Raw genomic sequence first — 18,940 nt, forward strand, 5'->3', positions numbered from 1 at the left:
TTCTGATATTATCTTCTGCATATACTGGATGAGCAAAAACCTGAATGGCCGATTAGTTCTGTTTCATAACAGCATAGTCCCAGTGTACATCAAAATAGCAAGGACCTGGAATCCAGTAGAAGAACAGACTGTCCTAATTTCCTAGTAGTTTTACTTGCTTACTGCTCAAATTATGAATGAAACCAGGGCGGCGGAGCCAGACACACATCAAGAGATACTCCAGGGCCCGTCTCATGCCTATAAACCCAGAGGATGTTTTCTGAATCCTGCATGAGGTGTGTGATGCAGATATATTTATAACCTCTAGGAGCCTGATCCCTTGGTTTGCTGGAGGCAGTAAATTAATGAAGGCAAAGTTGAGTGGGACACATCCTGTAAACAGGATTATTCGGCTTCAGTCCTGGAATGCATGGGAAGCATGCCCGCTTGTCAAGTAGGTGATATCTTGTGGAGCGTAACATATAAGTGAATTTTTTCCAATTTGTAATCTGAAATAATTTGAATTCATTCTAACAGTTCATGTAAACTTCCTGCTATGACCCAGCTGTCAGACTCATATTTTCATATTTTTCTGTGCATAACAAATGATAGCTCACAAATGGTTTACACTTTTTAAATGAAGGTTCTAAAAATGCACATTATTTCCACTTCATATCAAGCATCACAAATAAATGACTGTGCATTTCTTTGCTAATTTGCATCTCATTTTGATTGCAAATGCCAATATTATGATAATTTACCTTGTGCTTCATAAGACAAAAATTCATTTTACATTTAAATTTGGTACTACGTGACAAAGCGGAGCCTTTTTCCACATCCTGATCCTGTGGTTAATCAAGATGACCAGGACTAGTGATGTGAGAATCCTTTTAATCTACTAAAGCCGTTCATGTGCAGACAGAGTTGGCAGGTGAGTGTGCTAATCAGTCTTTAGCCAGTGGCACAGTTAGATGTCTGTGTTTATGGCTTCAGGAAGAAGGATCATTTTGAAAATAATTGCTCCGTGTGTGTGTCTGGTAGTCATTTATACTCATGTCAGTTCTGAGAGGTGGTCATGCATACAGTGGGTTCCAAAATTCTGGGCTTCTTTTTTGCCCCATTGTTTTAAGTTTAATTTATACAATTAGCATAACAGTTTGAGAGCAGATTGAAACTGAACTGCAGATGTGAATGGCTTTACGATTTATAATATAAAGATATAAAATTAAGAAATTATTATCTCACAATGTTTCATATATTTTAATATATTTTATTATACTTATAGACTGTAAAAAAATTAAAAGTTTAGAAAACTTAAAAGTTTAAGGCAAACAGCTTCAGCAGATTTTTGAGTTTTCTCAACTTGTTTTCAGTTTATACAAAAAGAGAAAACTCAAAAATCTGATGAAGCTGGTTGCCTTAAATTTGAAGTATTCTCAACTTTTTTTTTTTTTCTTTTTTTTTTCTTTTTTACAGTGTATGAGTTTTACTGGATGATCAGATTCACTTGTTTTGCAGCTGTGGGTTTTATTTTATTTTTATTCATATTCTCATTTACAGACATTCACACTTTTTAATACTTTATATTATATTATATTATTTTATTCTCCCTAGTTTAGCTGCTGTCATACCTGAATATGATTTTCTTTCACCTTTCTTTCACATGGAAGTACAGTATATTAATTTATTCTCATTTACTCTCATCTATTCTCCTTTTATTTATTTATTCATCGAGTTATAATATATATATATATATATATATATATATATAAATAAAAGTTAATAACTAATTTATGATTTATGACACACACACACATTCACGATTTTAAATTCAGTTCGAATGTAGTACCTATTCAGACAGTACTCGATTTTCGACGAGTTTTGAAATAAAGCAGTTTCAGTCAATAGGAGGAGTAGATCATACATATCTATGGAGTATCTTAGGTTATGATAGCGGTTGTCATAGTGATGCGCTGTGTGTTACTTAGATGAGCTGCGACCGAGGACAGCAACAACAACATTAGCTTATCCTCTTAATAACTCAGGTATGTGTTCACAAAATCAGTTTCCATGTCAAAACATTTAAGCTCACATTTGTAGTCAAACTACTTGTTGGGATGAGAAAAATAATGGAGATGAGTTTTTCAAGGGTAGTTTGGTAGAGCGACGGTTGGTGTTTTATGTTTTCTGCCACCCATCTAAATGTGCTAAAAGTACCTCAGAATGTGATTAATCTTACCAAAAAGATTCAGAAATTGCAAATATGTATATATTTAGGGAAATATATCTGTTTAACACGGGTATGATAACTTGTGTAATGCGTGTCCGTTACAATTTGAATGATACTAGAGAAGGTGCTATATAATTTCAAATGCTTACATAACTGTGTTCACACAGAAGACATTAGGGCGTATGGGATTTTAATGTGTATTTTTCATTATACTGATGAAATGTGTTTTGTGAGTAGAGTAAGACTGTATTATTCATATTCTCATTTACATCCATTTATAGACATTCTCACTTTTACAAAATTTATTTGATTCCCCTTACAGTTTGCTGCAGTCAAAAATATAATTAGGCCTATATTTATATTAGGCTACTGTTCCTGGTTTATAATTGATGCCCGCAGACTGTTATCCACATCCTCATGATTATTCATTTTTATTTGTTAAACATTCAGCCAGCTGGACATAATTCAACCCAAAGATCAATTAAGAGCTACAAGCATCAGTCTTGAAGTAAAAACTGATACATTCTTCTGTTCACACATAGACTGCTCTGGTGGAATGCAACCAGCCTTTAAAGGGCAATGATCAATCTCAAAGGGGTAAACAGATGGCAAAAGCCAAGCCACGTTTGATTGTGCCCCTGCAAAATCTGTCCAGAGACGTGTTATGTAAGGCTGATGTGCAAGTAGCCACGTTTACAAGCCTCCCTAGATTTATCCTGTATTCACACTCCATGCAGTCCCATCTGGATACTATAATTCCTTGGCCTAGGCAGTGGCCAACAGTAGCCATGTGTCCCAAGACAGGCTTTTTACTGGCGTGTCTTCCTCTTCAAATGGCAGCCTAGGTAAGACAAACGTTTATTCATGAATAAAATCTCATTTTGTTTGTATGTGAGTCAAGTGCAATTAAGGCATAATGCATGTGTTTAAATGGTTTATGCAAGTGCATGAGATTTGCTTGACATTTGCAATGCAAAGGGTTTTGGAAAGATAAGGCAATTTGCTCTTTTTTTGTGCTGACGTATCTTGTTCATTAAAATCTTGTCAACGGTACTTTAGGAAATTGTCTGGATATACATATCTATTCTGTGTTCTCTGTAGTATTTAGGGTTTTCATTTGAGTATCTGCAGACCCCTGGAGGTCAGTGAAGTTACTGCAGGTCATATGGGTTATGTGCCTTAATTAAACGTGAGGAAACAGTCTATGTATTCAAGCTTGTGGAATTAAAAAAGTAAAAGTGACTTTATTTCACAGTTCTGACTTGTGAGATATGAGCAGAATTGTAATGGGACTTTTTCACAGTTCTAAGTTTACATATCACAATTGTGACTTTTCTTAGAATTGCAAGCTATAAACTCGCAATTGTAAGTTAATATTTCACAGTTGCCTTTTTTTCCCTCTGAATTCTAAACATCTAGCATTTATGACATTTTCATCTGAATTCTGAGCTTTATCTTGCAATTCTGACTTGTTACTCTGATTTCTCAGTTTGCATCTCGCAATTCTGTTTGTTTTTTTAAACCTGCCATGGAAGGTTATTGCAACTTTTTATATCACAGTTCTAATGTGTTTATCATCTCACAATTGTGAGTTTATATCTCACAATTCTGACTTTTGTTTTCACAATTTCAAGTAAAATCTCAATTATTGTACATTTTATTCTTATTATTTTTTGATTCCATGGTGAAAATGGGCTTTGATGTGATATGTTTACTTAATATTAATAAGTAAAATGTTTATTACAATATACAGTATTGTTGAAAATGTCCATCATTTTTATATTGGGGGACTCAGGGTGATTGCAGTGATTGTCATGGTTGGTCTCCTCTGCAGACATGAAGACTGCTTCGCTGTAATTCAACACCTTTAAGACAGAGCTGTCATGAATGTCTTCTATTGCTGGAACATGTTCCTGGTATTTTAAATACAATTTGCCTATAGACCAAACACCATTCCAATAGGGTCAGAGGTCTCAGTATTTACTCTGCACTGACCAAACAATGTTTCCTTTTTACTTTTATTTACTTAAAGTTGAAGTTATAGTCTTACAACACTCAGTAAACATCTTTCAACATCAAAAATTAATAAAAAGCAATATAAAAATATTTAGCCTAAAGAATTCCTAAGTAATCTGTACTACAACATGTGTGACAACTTGCCCCAATATAAAATATACCTTCACAGTACATTTTGCAAAATAGTTGAACCTAAGCGTCCGTTGTGTTCTTGTTGCTTACCCATATTAAATATATGACTAAATAATAAATGTACATTAAACACCCACACACACACACACACACACACACACACACACACTTGTATAACTAGACCCAAACCTCAGTTTCTGAGATGCATTCCTTGTGACAACTAGCCTCAATCTCCCCCACATTGATCCAGCAGAAAAGTCAATGTAATGTCAAGAACTGGAAATATGTAACAATGGCGCCATCTACTGTTCTTTTAACAACAACGATAACTCAAATCCCTCAACTTCAAGTTTATTACCTTTGCAAAAGTAATATATTAACCTTGTTAAAATACATATATGGTAATTCTGCAGAATGACTTTTGGAGATGATATTGGATTATGCCCTGCTCAGTGTGAACAAAACGCAACAGCATAAACATTATGGAAGACAAATATGGAAACATGACTTAGTCCATTCAAAACTGCTTACTGATGTAAGATTGTGCTTAATGATAATGTTTGTATATTGAAGGGTTCGTATCACTCGGTTAAGTATTGCACCCTAGCCATCAATTCGGAGCCTCGGAACATAATAAAGTAATAATAACTTTAATAACATAACTTTAGCACGCTGCCAAATCTTATTATAGCCTATAATATATTTCCATAAACGTTTCTCGAAAGCACTCGCTATATGTAACAGTAGTTTTTTGAGAGTTATTACATGCTGGGATACATATTTTTTCAGGAACAGAGCCAATGGACAGAGCAGGAAGTTGCTGCACACTGGGGCACATATTTCAATGTGTACAGTTGCTTTGGGATCTACTTCAACATGGCCACCGTCGGCACAGGTGAAAGCGAGCCTGCACAGGTGAGAGGACATCACACCTGACCTCTTCTCTTCACTCTCCACTCTCTTCTTCTGACATAAAAAGCGTTATCACTGCTGATGTGAGCACTTGTTACTTTAGGCTGCGTGACAGCTGTGAAAGTCATGGTAAGGTTCATCTAGATTGTCAGTGTCGATGTTGTTATTTGGCAAATGTCTTCATAAGTATGTTTCTACGCACGCAGGTATATCTGTATTTTTAAAAAGCTGAGTGCGTTTGCATATTTCGCGGGAATTTTCTGCCCCGCGCTCTGCTATTGACCGATTCGGTTTTGAAGGCGTTTTCGAATCTGAATGTGTTGATGTTGTCACGTTGTGAAATATATTCTTGTCTCTTTGGATGACAGTTATGAATGTTTTGATCACATAACCACATACTGAACAACATGATCGTATAATAATCATGTTACCTCTATTTTTACATTTTCTGTACAACTGATTAGTGCTTGCATTCAAAACTCACTGACAACTCTTCTATTGGTTAAGATGTTTTAAATGTTTTTTCAAGGCGTTGCTAGGGAGTTCCAGGTAGCTGCTAAGTTGATGGTTCAGTGTGTTTGCTAAGGTGTTTTGGATGGTTTCTAGATGGGTTCATACTGCACCTGGTCACAAGAGCACACCCTCAAATCACTGTGATGCTCTTATCATTAAGAGCAATCATAATAAGAAGAATATTATTACTAACAACAAGGCAAACTTGTACTAATACGCCAACACTTTCACTTTCATTAATAATGCATTAATTGGTTTTGATTAATAACACATTACCAAACCAATTATGTGGTGATTAACATCAGTAGATGCACATTCAAATATGAACATATAAATGTGAAATTTTCATGGAATTTCCATTTACAAGTAATTATATAATGCTTAAATATAACTAATTGGACAAACAGATGATAATGCTATTAAAAAATGTAGTTGGTTATCAAAGTTATTAATACAATGTAACCGAAGTGAAAATCTTGTAAGGTACATTGACATATTAAAATAATGAACGCTGCCACGATTTGAGCTTGGTTAAATTTTGTAGTATTATTAAATAACATTAATAACAATAGTAATATTATGAAATATTATTATCATTTGAAATGATTGGTTTCTATTTTTCAATGTTTTAAAATGTAATTTCTTCCTGAGATGGCAAAGCTGAATTTTTAGCATCATTACTCCAGTCACTTCAGTCAGTGTCACATGATCCTTCAGAAATCAATCGAATAAGAAACATTTAATATCATCAATGCTGAAAACAGTTGCAGCTTAATTTTTTTTGCCTAATATTTTTGCCTAATTCTTTCTTCTGAATAGAAAGCAGGAAGCAAACCAAAAAAAAAAAAAAAAAGGTTTTAACCTCAGTGCATGGATGCATGTGGTGAAGAATTACATAACTGTAGGTTGTTTTATTATTCAAATTCAAATTTGCATTCCTTTATGTTTTTTTGGTGCTTTGTGCTTGAAAGTTTTTACACAGTGATTGATTGATTACAAGGGTCATGTAACTATTGTGTTTTGTGCAGACAACATGGCTGATTTGTGGGAAACAGTCATTTTCTGTATAGCAGCAGTACAAAGTTAATGGTTTATTATTACCGTGTGGGTAAACTATGAGGTGGAACAAGGAAATGGGGGTTATTCAGATGTCCGGAGCGGGTTGGATAAAGAAATCCTGCCTCTGAGAGGCTGAACAACATGCATTTACTGTTTCCATCCCATGTATGGAGATCATCTCTGTGTAAACCTAAACGGCTAAATGTGTGTCTGTTCCTCAGTCAGCAGTCTTCCATGCTTGCTTACTTTCTTAATATGATCAGTTGTGTGGATTTACTTGCATTTTTATCTTATTTATACAATTGGCACTCATCCACTTTTCATTGCCACCACAACAAAAACAAAGCCTGTGTGATAGAGTTATTACATGTTCAGTTGAACCCTATGGAAGATCTGAATGCAACCCATTCAAGTTGTCCATTCTCCAGGCTTCTTCTGGAGATAAACAAATGAGCCAGTGATGCGTTGATGATGCAAATGTTACAAGTGCTGGCCCGTGACTCAATGGGCCGTTGGCTTGTTTCACTGACAAAGCTGGCGATGATACAGAGATGGTGAATGAGACCTTCTTTTAGTGGCGACCCCGAGCGATGGGGGTGACAGAATGGCTACCTTGGGTACGGATGACTCCAGCTGACCGGCTGACCGACCTTTGCATCATGTGGTTGGATGAGCACAGCGAAAATCAAGACAAAAGGTCATATGACGACCGTTTAACCCCTCGGTGTCAGAACTTGTCCTCTAAACTGAGAGGGTTTTTTAAAAAACATTTTGAAGCCAAGAACCCCTGAATATGATGAGACCCCCTTCTTGAAATATAAAGGCAAAGCTATGTTAAAAAAACAAAATACAAAAATTATGATTTTATATATATTTTTACACTTATTAACAAAGAGAAACTGAAATGTCATCAAAAATTGTTTTTGTACTTTTTTTGTACAAAACTAGGCCTATATGCAGATTCACTTTTTTCCCCTTGCATTTAAAAACTGGTGCTGTCAATAGTGCTGTCAGAATACAATATAAACTCATGACATCTGGCCAGTCTTAAGAAGAATGAAACTGTAATATTATCAAATTTGATGTAAGTAAATAAGTTAAACTTGTTTTTAAAATAAAAATGCACAAAATACATTTTGTAAAATGCTATTTTATGAACCTTTACAAACAGGAACATATTTTTGGTCTTTTGGTTAGGGTACATAGTATGGTCTGAAACTTTAAAATGGTATCGAATAGGTTTCTTGACACAGTTATTGCTTCTAGTGGTGCAGAAATTACACACTTCAACTTTGCCCTTAATTGTAAGTAGGAAACTTGTCTTGCAAAGAAAGATAACACGGTTATTTTGCAATATTTTCCATGTGTAATTGACCTACTAATTCAGAACTAATTTCTTGTAGCACCACAAATACAGTCAGAATTATAACGCATAACTCATAAAAAACATAACAAATAAAATATAGTATGGAAAGTCCATTTAGAAAAAAAATTGATATAGTGGGCAATTTATAATATTAAGATGCACATTGCTAGGTCCTTTATGTAAACATAAAACGTCCAATAAATGACACTGACACAGCGAGGATGCAAATAAGAATGTTTGGGAATGTATATTGTGAAACATAAGGATTTGAATACCCAGGGTTAATCGATAAACCCAGCTAAATTATGAGCAGCGCCAAATGTCAAACTAAATAACCCAGGATTCTGTTTAGCCAGCGTTAACTATTTCAAGTGTGAAAAGCCCATTTTAGTGCAAATGTGAGATCTTACACGTCTGTACATAATAGGGGCCTTTTTAAATACACAATGGATCTACAACCTATTGTACAGTTTTACTTCCCAGAAAGGACAGATTAAATACACCTGAACTCTAGTTTACTAAATGCAGTCAGTTTTTGGAATCTTAGTGTGTCAAGAGTGTCAAACAGCCTTTTGGCACAAGATACTGAGAGTGCATTTGAGAAGGCGTATTAAATCACAAGGCATTGCCATGTTTTGAAAACGATTTGTTTTACAACCAAGACTGTTAACGTTATAAATGGAGACAGAATAGGTGATTTTCATGGCATCTGAAGGTGAACTATCCGTGAAATGTGAGACAAAGCTGAAACTAAATTTCCCTAAAAGTGTAGAAAAGTCCAGAGTGCTAAGGGAATCATCCTGAGCAGAGGCTTACCTTTGGACTCTAGTAATCTATTGTGTCTATCTTGGTATCCATAAAAGTTTATGGAGCTGAGCTTTTTAATGCAGTCAGAAAGACCTTCAGTGGCATAAACTGAAACTGACATGGCTTACAAGACGTTGCAGTATTGAGGGATGAATTCACTTTGATTCACTTCTATGATGTGGTATGCCTGTGCTAATAAACAAACAGGAAGTGATGTCATGGAGAGGAGCCCTGCAGACCCTGACTGTGTCAAGGTCAGTAAGTTTCTTAAAAGATAGTTTGAGATACTTTGATAAATCAAAATAATTTACCATTTTTATGACCAGGCAAGGTTAGTTCAGAAATGCAACGTGGTACGATTTCCCAAAAATACATGTATTAATGCATAATATTTGTATAAAACATTTTCCCTGAAGTAAATATTTTAAAAACTATTTTAAAATTAATAAAATGTGTACACTCACATATATTCAAGGTGTATGGATTAAAAAAAAAATTGTTGAAAATGGTATTAGTTTTTTAAAACCATATTTGCCTGTTAGGCTGTACCGTTTTTTAGCACAGGTCTTCCCATGAGATTTTCAGGAAATGAAGTAGTCACTCTCAGTAATTGCTGTCAGTAATTAGAAGTATTTTTTGTTTGTTTAAAAGAAGCAATTTGTGGTGTACTTGGAATGTTGTCCAATGATGTTGCAATGTAGCGACAATGAGACAATCTGCGTTTCATCTTGATTTATATATTCAGCAGAAATAGCACAACTTCATTGTGGATTCCAAGCCCTACATGTCAAACCTCTTGCTGTATTTTCTCAGTCAGTGTGTCCTGAAGTTGGTCCAGGTGTTGTGCACCATTTAGTTTGTTACAAACAAACTGCATAACAGCTAAGCAACGTCTCTTCGGGGAAAGTATGATATAAGGTGGTAAACTATGTCTAGAGGACCACAGGGCAATGATACTCTTTCAACTTTTGCTATGCAACCATTTGAGAGACAAAAAAATGTCTTTTGTGGGCCAAGAGCAGAGACTATAAATTCTAGAATAGAAAAAGCAGCCTTTTGAAACGATGTTTAGGTCTGCAGTTCTTTATGTGCTGGTGTGTCACATTCTTCTCTTTCTAAGTTGTGGTTGTTATTTATGTGAGGGAACTGTGAGTTAAGCTATATGTCTCTTATAGTATATCCTGTTTAGTTGTCTTTGTTTTTTGTGGCTCTGACTGTTTGCATGGTCCTGTTAGTTTCTACAGCCAGTGTGGAACAGCTGTGATGGTGTATTTTGAAAATACTAAAGAAATGCATTAATGTGAAGATGGTAAAGATAAACTGATCAATCTTCACATATGGTATCTTCAAAGGGAGTGTTTACACAACACCCTTTTCAACTAAAAAGGGAAAACTTTTTGTGTTTGGTCATTTGCTTACAGTACGTGACAACAGCATTTGGGGCCTGAAAACGCAGACTTTTGAAAACGGGTTTCAAAGTGCAAGGTTTTGAAAACAATACTGTTATCATCTCTGTGTCAACTACAAAAACACAAATTTGCCTAAATCGCCTACTAAGCCTGGCATGCATAGTGCAACGTTTTTAGTCGTTATGTGGATCCTTGTGAATGGGATTGTCTCTTTATGCGAAACTTTTGAAAAACGCACAGGAAAACGTTTTCGTTTGGTATGTAGTTTTTTCAGTTATGCCACTCATATTGCAATTGAATTGCCACAGAAAAGAATCGCCTGTCGCAAACATAACAATTAAACACGAAACATGGATTCAGTTTTGCGTTACTTTTATAATGAAATTTAAACATGCTTTAATGATGGTAATATGTAAAACATACAGAATAAAGTCATAATCTTAGCTAAATGATCACTATACTTTTATATAATATAGGGCTATATACTTCACTTTTATATATATTTACCGGTCAGAAATTTGAAATATGTAATATATATATATATATATATATATATATATATATATATATATTTTTTTTTTTTTTTTTTTTTTTTTTTATGTTTTTGAAGGAATTCTCTTATGCTCAGAAAGACTGCATTTAGTTTATTTATTATATAGTAATATTGTTAAATATTATTACAATTTAAAATAAGTTTTCTATTTTAAAAAATTTAAATTCCTGTGACGCAAAGCTGAATTGTCAGCATCATTACTCCAGTCTTCAGTGTCACATGATCATTTAGAAATGATTCTAATATGCTTTTGAATTGTAATAAAATATGATTGCACAATGTTACTGTTTTATGGTATTTTTGATTAACTAAATGCAGCCTGGGTGACCATAAGAGATTTCTTGCACTATTATTTGTCTACAGTAAACAAAGAAATTTGTCAGATTTGTTTGAATGTTTAATGTGTGGAAGACAAAAACAGTCTTTGTTCTTCAGTTTTGTGTTTTCTGCTCACATTTGTATCCCTGTGGTGCTTTGGTTGCCATGGAGAATCCGGCTGTTGTGTTGGTTACCATGGGGACTGTCTTCCATAGTGTGCCCCAGGCATTCAAGCAAGAGCATTAAATGTTATGAAGGCCTGCTGATATTTGAGCTCATAGAGTCTGCAAAGACCCAGTTAGACCTTACTGACAAGCCATTTTAGGTGCAATTTGTTTTCTCAATGTCAGAATTGTGAAATAATATTATAATGAAAAAAAAAAAACAACTATATTGAATATATTTAAAAATGTAACTTAATGTGATGCAAAGCTGAATTACTCAGCATTACTCCAGCCTTCAGTGTCACATGATCCTTCAGAAATAATTCTAATATGCTGATTTGCTCCTCGATTACTATTGGTGTGAATAATAGTTATTAATAATAAATGTTAAACACAGTTTTCCCTGCTTAATATTTTGTGGAATGATCATGTGACACTGAAGACTGGAGTAATGATGCTGGAAATTCAGCTTTGCATCACATTAATAAGTTACATTTTTAAATATATTACAATAGAAAAGATCTTCAGAGACTTGAACATTACAAACATTACATACAAAACATTACAAATTCCTATGTGTACATATTGTTTTCAAACTAAACCCTGAATGAAATTAGAGGAACACTTGACATGCCCTTGAGTCTTGTTAACACATACTTGTTTTTAATTTGCTGTACTTTACTGACAACACCCATAAATAAAGTGTTTGCCTGACATCTGAAACCTCATATAACCTCACCTCAGGATGGTTTAAATATTTGACTAGTTGCCACATATAGCAAACAGACAAGTCTCTTTGGGCTTCTCATAGACATTTTCTATATAAACAACATAGGTAAAATCACCTCACATGTGCCAGATTGTGTGGAATGTGCTTCTGTCATAACCTGCTCTAGGGAAGAATGGTTGCATCATTGCTCAAGGCAGTCACAGATAGGTAGAACACACTCTGAGTGTTGTTGGCATCTCCTGAGATTCTCACACTTGTTTTGGATGAAAAACAAAAGAGTTGTGAGGTATAATGCAATATCCTTTCATGTCATATAAACATGCACAGCTACTGCTTTTGATAAATGGTACCGTCATAAATATTGCAGAGCAATCATTATTCACAGGATGTAGACTAATACACTTGCATTAAGGCTTAAATATACTAAAACATGATAATAAGAAGAACATATGTGCAAGTATACGTGTTAAAGGGGTCAAGGTTTGGCCCTGTTGGCTGATACTACATCTGCCTGCAAAAAGCATCTTTCTCCATTGACCGTCATTTACAAGTATATGGGTAAAACAAAACAAACAAACAAAAAAATAAATAAATATTTTTTTTTTTAAATACATAAATAAATAAATTTATGTAATTTAATAAATATTACAAAATATAACATAATAAAATAAAATTAAATATAATCAAATAAATAATTAATATCTAAATCAACAATTTGAAACCATTTTTAAATTATATTGTAGCTTTTCAGGTTATAGCTATAATGTCACAGATAAGAGCAGTTGCTAGTGGAAGGTTTAGATAAAGAAATATTTAAAAATATGATTATATTAAGTAGGCAAATATGCTGTTACTTTATTTAAACAAAACCTCTGTATATCTTACAGAGATTGAATTCCACGAAACCGCAAAAATGCAAACGGTAGATTTGAGAATGAGAATGAGCTTTATTGGCCAAGTATGTTTACACATACAAGGAATTTGTTGTAGTGACAGAAGCTCCACAGTGCAACAGAAAGACAGTAACAGGACAGGACACAGGTAATAAAAACTAAATAACAAGAAATAGCCAATAACCAATGTACAAAGCAGCAAAAAAAAAAAAAAAAAAAAAAAAAAAAAAAAAAAATATATATATATATATATATATATATATATATAATATAGACAACTATATTAAGACTACAAATAAGTGAGTGTTGTGAATGGACAATGTATTAGTTGTGTGTTCCACATTTATTATTGAGTGTTCATGAGATGTATTGACTGAGGGAAGAAACTGTTCCTGTGTCTGGTCGTTCTGGTTCTCAGAGCTCTGTAGCGTCGACCAGACGGTAACAGTTCAAAGAGGTTGTGTGCTGGATGTGAGGGGTCCAGAGTGATTTTGCCAGCCCTTTTGCTCACTCTGGATAAGTACAGTTCTTGGAGAGTGGGGAGGGTTGTACCAATGATTTGCTCAGCAGTCCGGACTACCCTCCATAGTCTTCTGAGGTCAGATTTGGTAGCTGAGCTGAACCAGACAGTTATTGAGGTGCAGAGGATGGATTCGATGATGGCGGAGTAGAGCTGTTTCAGTAAGTCCTGTGGCAGGTTGAACTTCCTCAGCTGGCGAAGAAAGTACAACCTCTACTGGGCCTTTCTGACAATGGAGTCAATGTGAATGTCCCACTTCAGGTCCTGAGAGATGGTGGTGCCCAGGAATCTGAATGACTCCACTGCAGTCACAGTGCTGTTCATGATGGTGAGTGGGGGGAGAGCAGGGGGGTTTCTCCTGAAGTCCACGATCATCTCCACAGTTTTGAGCGTGTTAAGCTCCAGGTTGTTGAGACTGCACCAGACAGCCAGCTCCTTAACCTCCTGTCTGTAAGCAGACTTGTCACCGTCCTGGATGAGGCCGATCAGTGTGGTGTCGTCTGCAAACTTCAGGAGCTTGACAGAGAGGTCTTTAGAGGTGCAGTCATTGGTGTAGAGGGAGAAGAGCAGTGGGGAGAGAACGCAGCCCTGAGGAGCTCCAGTGCTGATGGTTCGAGTGCTGGATGTGAATTTACCAAGCTTTACTAACTGCTGTCTGTCTGTCAGGAAGCTGTTGATCCACTGGCAGACGGAGGTGGGGACGAAGAGCTGGGTTAGTTTATTTTGAAGGGTTTCCGTGATAATGGTGTTAAAAGCGGAGCTGAAGTCCACAAACAGGATCCTCACATAAGTCCCTGGTCTGTCCAGATGCTGCAGGGTGAAGTGCAGTCCCATGTTGACTGCATCATCCACAGACCTGTTTGCTCTGTAGGCAAACTGCAGGGGGTCCAGTGATGTCCTTCAGATAAGCCAAGACCAGTCTTTCAAATGATTTCATGGCTACAGACGTTAGGGCCACAGGTCTGTAGTCATTAAGTCCAGTAATTTTGGCTTTCTTTGGGACGGGGATGATGGTGGAGCGTTTGAAGCATGGGGGGACTTCACACAGCTCCAGTGATCTATTGAAGATCTGTGTGAAGATGGGGGCCAGCTGCTCAGCACAGATTTTTAGGCAGGCTGGTGACACACCGTCTGGACCAGGTGCTTTCCTTCTTTTGTTCTTCCTGAAGACCTGGCACACATCATCTTCACTGATTTGAATTGTAGGTGTGGGGGAGAGAGGGGTTGCTGGAGGTGTGAAAGGTTGTGTGAAGAGGTGTTCTGGGCGGGTGTGGGGTGATCGTTCAAAACGACAAAAGAACTCGTTTAAGTCGTCTGCCAGGTGTTGATTCTCCAGAGTGCTGGGGGATGGTGTTTTGTAGCTGGTGATGTCCTTCATTCCTATCCACACTGAAGCAGGATCACTGGAAGAGAATTTGTTCCTGAGCTTGTCAGAATAATTCCTCTTTGCCACTCTGATCTCCTTTTCCAGTGTGTATTTGGCCTGTTTGTACAAGACTTTATCCCCCTTTTCGGTGAGCATCTTCTTTGGCCTGACGGAGCTGTCTGAGTTTGGCAGTGAACCATGGTTTGTTATTGTTGTGAGTTAGATGAGTCCTAGTAGGAATGCACATATCCTCACAGAAACTTATATAAGATGTTACAGTCTCTGTGAGCTCATCCAGATCATTTGCAGCAGCTTCAAAAACAGTCCAATCAGTCAGGTCGAAACAGGCTTGTAGATCCCGCTCTGTTTTGTTAGTCCATCTTTTAACAGATCTTAATACAGGCTTTGCAGACTTAAATTTCTGCCTGTAGGACGGAATAAGATGAACCAAACAGTGATCAGAGAGTCCTAAAGCTGCTCGTGGAATGGAGTGATATGCGTCTTTTATTGTTGTGTAACAGTGATCCAATATATTACTGTCTCTGGTGTGCTTTCTGTATTTTGGCATTTCCTCTGCAACACACATTTTATCAGCCTGGATCAAATCTGAATCTTGCTGAGCATGGTAATTAAAGTTTTGACAAGTTAAAACTTTCAACATGCTCATAGCTAGCTACCTTAACACGTCTAGTTTAATTAGACAGATATTTGTGGGTAACTGTTGCAATCTTGAGTATTGAAGTTTGTTGCTTATACAGAAACACTAGAGCTCATGTTTAAGCTGATGAATGTATGTGCCCTTATTGTGTCCAGGATCAACAGCTTATCAGCTGCTTTCCAATACTGTGAACAGGTTTGTGAGCTGGAATCCTGTTTGTCCTGAAATGCAAATTAGATCTGTCCTTATTTTGTATAAAAGTCAGGACTTGACCTGGATGTATCATTCACTTCAATTGTGCATGCCTGTAACACGCTCACAATCACTGTTAAACGCTTCTCTGCTCCCAAGACATGCAGGGCAACACAGATCAGGTGTCTAAGGCTGTGATCTGATCTCATTTGAGCTGAAGAGAGTCAGAGCCGGAGTCTTTAGCACTTATTTACACTAATCAGCGTTCCTGTCAGCCGGACGAATCCAGCTGGCACTGGACACTGGAGGTCTGGGATGAGAGCAGATCTGACAGACAGTGTGTCTGTGATGCGATGGCTTCAGTTGTGCCTGCTTCAGTGTGCGTCAGCTTGTGGAGTCGAGGACAGTTTGGCACATCTGCTAAGATCATCATTGAAGCCATCGTTAGGCCTTCCATGTTTTTACATTCTGATTTTGGTGATTTATGTAAGTCATAGGAAAAACAACAACTAAAAAATTGCTATTTTAAGGCCACAGTGTTACTTCTTTACTGCACCATAATAATAATAATAATAATAATACATACCTGCAAACTTGTCGCTTATCGGCGACAATCGCCGCTTTTATTGTCAATTGGGTCATTCACGTGAATCGTGTAGAACCGGAGAGTTTTTTTTGGGGGTGGGGGGGGGGGGGGGGGGGTGGGGGGGTCTTGCGTTAATTGACATCTGGGCCGATCGGAATCTCTACTGAGCTCACGCCTGTCAAGAGAGGGAGGTGGGGGTGGGCTTGCGTGCCATGTAGGCCATTATTGGACAATTCTTATAAATGACATTTTTTCTGGACCAATCGGAATCTCAGCGCTTGGTTCAGGATCTTGAAACACACTGCCATCTGTGTTCGCGCCTGTCAAGAGACACCTGACCTAATGTGGAAACTCTGATGGAAATTGAATTCAAGGTAAATCAGTCTTTTTGGAGCTAAACAACAGATATTTGTTTGCTTAAGTCAAATAACGTCAGCTAAGTTAGCGATTTTTTTCATACAGTTAGCCTATGCTTCGAGCAAAATGCTTAATAGCAAGCAATACAAGCGGATCCAATGCTGGAATTTCCGTTAGCAAGATAGCAAATTTTCTAGCCATCTAACATTGTTAGCTAGTTGTAATGTTAATTCCTGCATTGTCTGACCGTCTTGCTAACTAAAGTTAACCATTTAGCTTGCTACGTAAGTATATAGTATTTCAGATAGCCAACTTAGGTTGCAACCTTATCATTAGCCCCTAACTTAAGCCAGGTGCTCTGCCCTGAGTTCTGGCTACTACTCCAATTCTGAGCTACCCTGATTAACGACACATTATGGAGGTTGTCGTGTGCGCAGCAGTCATTCAAGTCAGCTGGATGTAGCCCTACTTTTAAAGCGTTTTTGATGTGTTGATGTGGGTAGATGTGACTGTTTAGACAACAGCTGATGCGAGAGTAATACAGTGCGTTCACAGTGTCAGCGTCGCCCATTCTGCACCCCCCCCCCCCCCCAACACTGTCACCTTTTTTTCTCTGATGAGTTTGCAGGTCTGATAATAATAATAATAATATGGATTCTATTTACACTATTCTATTTACGCTAAGGCTACGTTTACACTAGTGCATTTTCGTTTTAAAACATCATTTTAAAATAAAAACGATCCACTTCTATGATGATCCACTTCCATCTAGGCTACACTGGCGTTTTCACTGTTTCAGAAACGATCTCCGTCCACACTACACAATCGAAAATGCATGTCACATGACCATTCATGCAGGTACAACTATAGATATGTATAGGTAGATACCCTATTATTTAGATGGCGGACGTGTCTATGTGCTTGGAGCGGTCAAATGGGGAATCTACCTAGACATATCTATGGATACAACAATGAGCATGATGCTCTTGTTCACACGGTCATCAAGGATACGTAAAAGTCTCTGTTTTGGTCTGTTTACACTGAAATGCAACCCCGGAGTTTTCAAACTAAAACGAGTTCGGCAGTGATAGACCCCTTAGTGTAAACGACAAGCGTAACCGTAGCAAAAGTTATGCGTTAAAAAAAAAAAAAGCACTAGTGTAAACGTAGCCTAAGTGAAAATAGCAGTATTTTTTAACGATATGCTATTTACACCTTAGTGCAAATAATACTTAGTGCTATAGATTCTATTTACACTATGTTAAAATAGAAAGATTTACTGCTATTTATAGGCTACTTATTGCAAATAGTGGCAATTATCTGCACCTCAGTATTGTAGTACATAATAAAACAGCATGCAATAATAAGGTATAGAGTGTAAATTATAATTTTAATTCAAATTATGAAATGGATGCCATTTTATTGGGACAATAAACCCTACACCTACCCTAACCCTACCCGATACTTTATTTTCATTATTTCCTTCATTGTTATTGAAAAATAAATGCCTTTCTGATGTGATATGAGATTTAAAAGGGAGGAAAAAAAGCAGGTTCGATTGCGTCAAAAAACACGCGCTTTGCCAACTATGCCACTGGAGCTGATGTTTAATGGCCATCTTTTGTAGTGTTGACTATACTCCAATCACACGTTGGTGGGTGGAGTTATTGTAAATAGCCTCTGCCAACAAGGCGGGCTATTTGCACTTTTCAAATTAAAAATTTAACTATTCTTGCAAAATTAAACTACAACTGCTAATAACAATTGTTTAAAAAGCAAGAATAAAGTTTGAAGTCAGTATTATGTTATTTAACAATGACATTAAAAGTATTTATTTGTTGGAAATTATTTAGTTTGGAAATTAATAGTTGTTTTAAACAATGCAATTCTTTCTTTTTTTTAGTTTTGTCAAGAATTTTCAACTTAGTGTTTTGTGCTGAAATATCACTAATGTGATGCTTCTGCTGGATTTGCCCCACAATGTTTGTGCTCATTACAAGGTCCTTTGTATCTGCCAAGAACATAGATGGGTTGTTCTGTTGATTGACATATCCATGGCAATGAAGAGTCATCTTTTTGTAACTGAATTTCCCACGTAATTTGTTCACTGCACAGTGCAGTTAGCCAGTGCCAATAAGCCAAATGTCAGCTTTGATAAATGTGTTATATGAATTCATTAG

At 36.5% G+C, this 18,940-nt stretch overlaps 1 protein-coding gene across 1 annotated transcript in view; it reads left to right on the forward strand.

Moving 5' to 3' along the window:
• Positions 1–1,946: 1,946 nt before the first annotated feature.
• LOC306852329 (ankyrin-1-like) overlaps positions 1,947–18,940 on the forward strand; it is a 250,313-nt gene continuing 233,319 nt past the window's right edge. Inside the window, exons 1-3 of the mRNA XM_079389049.1 lie at positions 1,947–2,024; positions 2,947–3,054; positions 5,147–5,272. Of these exons, the coding sequence (XP_079245175.1) occupies positions 5,234–5,272 (39 nt within the window). The 5' untranslated portion in view covers positions 1,947–2,024; positions 2,947–3,054; positions 5,147–5,233. The remainder of the gene's footprint in view (positions 2,025–2,946; positions 3,055–5,146; positions 5,273–18,940) is intronic.

This window comes from Barbus barbus (assembly GCF_936440315.1).
Source record: "Barbus barbus genome assembly, chromosome: 32".
NCBI classification, from domain to species: domain Eukaryota; kingdom Metazoa; phylum Chordata; class Actinopteri; order Cypriniformes; family Cyprinidae; genus Barbus; species Barbus barbus.